The sequence below is a fragment of the Thalassophryne amazonica genome, chromosome 7, assembly GCF_902500255.1.
Source record: "Thalassophryne amazonica chromosome 7, fThaAma1.1, whole genome shotgun sequence".
In the NCBI taxonomy this organism is placed as follows: Eukaryota; Metazoa; Chordata; class Actinopteri; order Batrachoidiformes; family Batrachoididae; genus Thalassophryne; species Thalassophryne amazonica.
This window is the reverse complement of record NC_047109.1, coordinates 54,582,277-54,587,008: the sequence shown is the minus strand read 5'-3', so window position 1 is coordinate 54,587,008 and position 4,732 is coordinate 54,582,277. Positions and strand designations below refer to the sequence as shown.

Genomic DNA, 4,732 nt, shown 5'->3' with positions numbered 1-4,732 from the left:
GCTGCTATCGTGTTGTGGTCTGTCTCCCCATGTTTGTTTTTGGGTCTGAGGGTTCCTGCTTCATCAACTTCTACTCTTGTTGTTCTTTGTTCCATTTCGTCCCATGCTATTATGTAGTCTATTACAGATTTTTCATCGTTATGTCTGTTCTCTCTTGTCCACAGGCCTGTTTCAGATTTGAGGTTAATTGCCTTGCAGTCTGCTTCTTTTAGTAGGTTTTTTAGGATTCTCCCATTTCTACTTTCTTTTTGTTGGTATTGTCCTGCTCTAATTTCCAGTTTTGCATTGAAGTCTCCTGCTAGTAGTACATTTCCTTCCTGTTTGTAGCATTGGATTTGTGTTCTGATTATGGCGTACTGCCTTTCCACCTCTTCCTTATAGCATGTCTCTTGTGGTCCGTAGTAGCATCCTATGAAGTCTGGTTTGTTTTGGGTTTTCTATTTTTAGCCAGAGTATTTCCACGTACCTATTTAACGTAACAGTAGGTGGCGACAGTGTTCCGCCTGCTAGCGAGTAACAATTAAGATAAGAGGAAGAAGAAGACGAACGTCCCACAGGAGAAAATGGCGAATGTGGTGGAGGCGACCACTCGGCAGCAGTTTGAAGATTTTTTAGCCAAAGCTGGAAAATGTCTGACTGTGGTGCACTTCCAGGCGGCGTGGGCGCCTCAGTGCGAACAGATGAACGACGTGATGGTGGAGCTGGCTAAAGAGTACCCGAGCAGCACGTTCGTGAAGCTGGAGGCCGAAGCTGTACCGGAGGTGTCGGAGAAGTACGAGATCTCCGCCGTCCCCACCTTCCTGTTCTTCAAGGGAGGAGAGAAGGTGGACCGGCTGGACGGAGCCAACGTCCCGCAGTTCTCCAAGAAGGTTCGGGGGATGGCGGTAAGCGGGACGGTGGAGGAGGCCGGCGGGCCCGCGGATTTGAATCAGCGCCTGAAGAAGCTGATCAACGCGGCGCCCTGCATGCTGTTCATGAAGGGAGCTCCACAGGAGCCCCGCTGCGGCTTCAGCCGCCAGATGGTGGCGCTGCTCAAGGAGCGAAACATCCAGTTCAGCAGCTTTGACGTCCTGTCCGACGAGGAGGTGCGGCAGGGGCTGAAGACCTACTCCAACTGGCCCACCTACCCTCAGCTGTACGTCACTGGGGAGCTTGTGGGTGGCCTGGACATCGTCAAGGAGCTGGCGGAGTCTGGGGAGCTGGAGAACACCTGTCCTAAGGCTGTCACCCTGGAGCACCGCCTGAAGACCCTCATCAACCAGAGCCCGGTCATGCTGTTCATGAAGGGCAACAAGCAGGAGGCCAAGTGCGGCTTCAGCAGGCAGATCCTGGAGGTCCTGAATGCCACAGACGTGGATTATGACACCTTTGATATTCTGCAGGATGAAGAGGTGCGCCAGGGCCTCAAGTCTTACTCCAACTGGCCAACCTACCCTCAGCTGTATGTGAAAGGAGAACTGATCGGGGGCCTGGACATAGTGAAGGAGCTGATGGAGAATGGAGAACTGGCATCAGTGCTGAGAGGACAGTCCTAGCTGTGGGAGCCAGTGTTTGGAGACCCCTTATTCACTAGCACCTGGGTAGATTGATTTTCAGTCTCGTAAACAAGGCTGGATATGGTTTTTCTTCCAAATGATTGACCACTGTCAATCGTTTCCTCACTCCAACTTGGTTAAATCACTTTGTTGTCCAGCACTGTTCACTGGTTTTAGTTTATCTGGTGTCCTTATACCTTACTTCTTTTCCCCTGCAAGTATTCAGAGCATTGCACTGATCAGGTTTACATCTACTGAAAACTGTCGGTTTGTGCAGCAGCACACCTCTCATGCTCTGTACTTTTATTTACCTGCCAAGTATGAAAATTTGTCATTTGAAACGACTTCAAACAATAATTCTGGATTTGCAGAGCTAGAACTTTCAATTCTATTGGTCAAAAATGTTATTAAACAATGAACAAAAGTAATTTGACTTGTATTGTTTTTAATGCTATCTAGAGAACATGCAAACTCCAAGGAGATGCATGTTGATGGAACCAGCCAACCTTCTTGCTGTCAGAAAAATGTGTTAACATCATACTGCTTGTGCAATGACGCTACGTGAAATGCAAAGACAATGTAAGACTAAACAGTTATTTTCACATCAATTTAAGCAAAAATTACCTGAACAGAAAGTTACCTAAAATGTGAATGATATAAAACAAAGTATGAAATTAACTGAGTATAAAGTGAACAGAAAATTTAGCGTTATTCAGTTACCCAAGTGTAAAATGTAACAATTTAAAATAATTGTGCAGCTGATTTGAGAATGTGAAAATATGAAAGGAATTGAGTATAAAATTAAAATGACCTGAACAGAATATAAATTGGCTAACAGAAGTCCTAAAAATATATATGTAAAACTAAATATAAAGTTAATCTAATATATATTTTTTTTGCTGCAGAGAATTGTTTTTTTTTTAAAGTAGTATATTAAAGAATATTCAGACTTTTTCAGATGAATAAAATATTGATTACTTTGTATATTTACAGCCAAAGCATGATGTCATTAAAACACCAAACAGCTCATAATTGATGAACAATATAATTCTTGGAAGAAAAACTAAATTGCCCAAAATGTTTAAGTGAATGGAAACAAATTTTCACTTATATAGCGCCAAATCACAACAAAGTTGCCTTCGCTTCACACAAGTAAGGTCTAACCAACTCCTAGAGCAAACACACAGGCAACAGTGGTAAGGAAAAACTCCTAATGAGTTGAGGAAGAAACCTCAAGCAGACCAGAGTCAGAGGGGTGACCCTCTGCTTGGGCCATGCTACCAACACAATTTACAAAATTCACAAAACGACTATACAGGAAATGTTGCCAGTGCACAGGACAGGAGGGTTACAGAAACAGACACCACACCCATCTCTGGATGGAGCCGCGCCTCAGAGAGAAAAGAATCTGGTATCAGAAAGACAACAAATACAGTATAATTAGTCAGCGTTAAGCAACAAGAAGAACAAAAATACTAAGGTGATCGCCGGCCACTAGCCCTAAGCTCCACTAAAAGACTCAGACTTTAAAGTTGAGGCCCCGGCCCGCTCCGTTTCCTAATAAAATGAATTTAAGAGTAAAAAGCATAGTAACATTCTATACCAGTATGCTAGCCATACGAAAGGAAAAATAAGTGCATCTTAAGTCTGGACTTGAAAGTCTCTACAGAATCTGTTTTACGGACGCAGGTAGATCATTCCACAGAACAGGGCACGATACGAAAAAGCTCTGTGAAATACTCAACAAATCCTCATTGATGATGCAGTTTTTTAAATTCTTGTCTGTTTTATGAACACCAGCTAAATGGATAAATTTGGCTAAATTAACTTGAGTTTTTGCTAAGTTGACTTGCGGAAAGTGAGGCAGTTTCTCAACTGTGAAGCCAACATGTTAGATTTCTAGTATATGCAATAAATCATGACACACAAATTTGGAATCCATTTGTCATATAAACCTGTCTTTACATTAAAACAAATAAAATAAAATCTACATTGTTAGGCTACATAGTAGAGAAGCTTGAATCTTCGACTGGACTGGGTTGCTTGACGTGAGGACGTTTCGCTTGAAATCGCAGAAGTTTCCTCAGCTAAAATTCTTACTCTGGTAGTGTGGCTTCTGTCTTGACTTGTAGAAAAGAATAAACAGAAGCCACAAAAGCTGGAGTTTTAAACCTAGCCAGAACCCTCCTACCGAGAGGCAGACTGCTATAGGCAGGCTAGTGACTAAACAATAGCTCTAATTAGCACCTATTGTGCTCTAGTTAGAACCCTCCTAATGACAGGGTAGCTGTCCCGCCTAATGATGGGACGGAAGCCTCTTCTGATGACGTGAATGACTCATTACCATGAACAAAAGACTGAAACTGCTTTGACCCGAGTACCCCATTGTAAACGGGACAAAGCGTGTCTCAGACCCCTTCCCCGGTTAAGGCTGGGTTTCAACTGTTTCACACAGAATGCCTCTTTGACCCCTCTCTCAAACCATTTCTTCTCTCTGGCTAAGATTTTAACTTCCTTGTCCTCAAACGTGTGGTTAGTATCTTTAAGGTGGAGATGAACTGCAGACTGAGGTCCACTGGCGCCCTCTCTGCGGTGCTGGTATAGCCTTTTGTGTAAAGGTTGCTTAGTCTCACCTATGTAGTGTTCGTTACAGTTTTCCTGACATCTGATAGAATACACTACATTGCTCTGTTTGTAACTAGGGATCCTGTCTTTAGGGTGAACTAATTTCTGTCTCAAGGTGTTAACCGGTTTAAAGTAAACTGGGATTTTGTGCTGTCTGAAGCAACCCAGTCCAGTCGAAGATTCAAGCTTCTCTACTATGGAAACCACCTGGACAACTGAGAGCCTACACAGAAACATTGTGAGGCTGCAGTAGTTGTGAAAGTTGGGTTTGTCACCACCTTGTGGCTGTCGCTGTGTAAAACAGTAAAGTGCAGTATTACTGATGAGGCCAAAAACTTGTATCACAGATCCACACTCTTCCATGTTCTCAAACATACAACTATAAAAAAAGAAAAAAGTTATAATTTTTTTTGAGTTAAAGACATATTTGATGAAGTCAAAAATTAACCTCAGCATAACTTTATATATAGAAAAAATTTCAGTGGCAGATAGTGATGCAGATAAACATACATTTAAGAGAGAATAGGGTGTGTGTTTGTGTGTGTGTGACTAAAGCAGGAAACTTTCAGGGT

The 4,732-nt window shown here is 42.7% G+C and overlaps 1 protein-coding gene across 1 annotated transcript; it reads left to right on the top strand.

Annotated features, from left to right (window-relative positions):
* The first annotated feature begins 509 nt into the window (after positions 1–509).
* Positions 510–1,968, top strand: glrx3 (glutaredoxin 3). Its single transcript, XM_034174200.1, has one exon. The coding sequence runs from the start codon at positions 564–566 to the stop codon at positions 1,533–1,535; it is 972 nt and encodes a 323-aa protein (XP_034030091.1). The 5' UTR covers positions 510–563; the 3' UTR covers positions 1,536–1,968.
* The last annotated feature ends 2,764 nt before the right edge of the window (positions 1,969–4,732 follow it).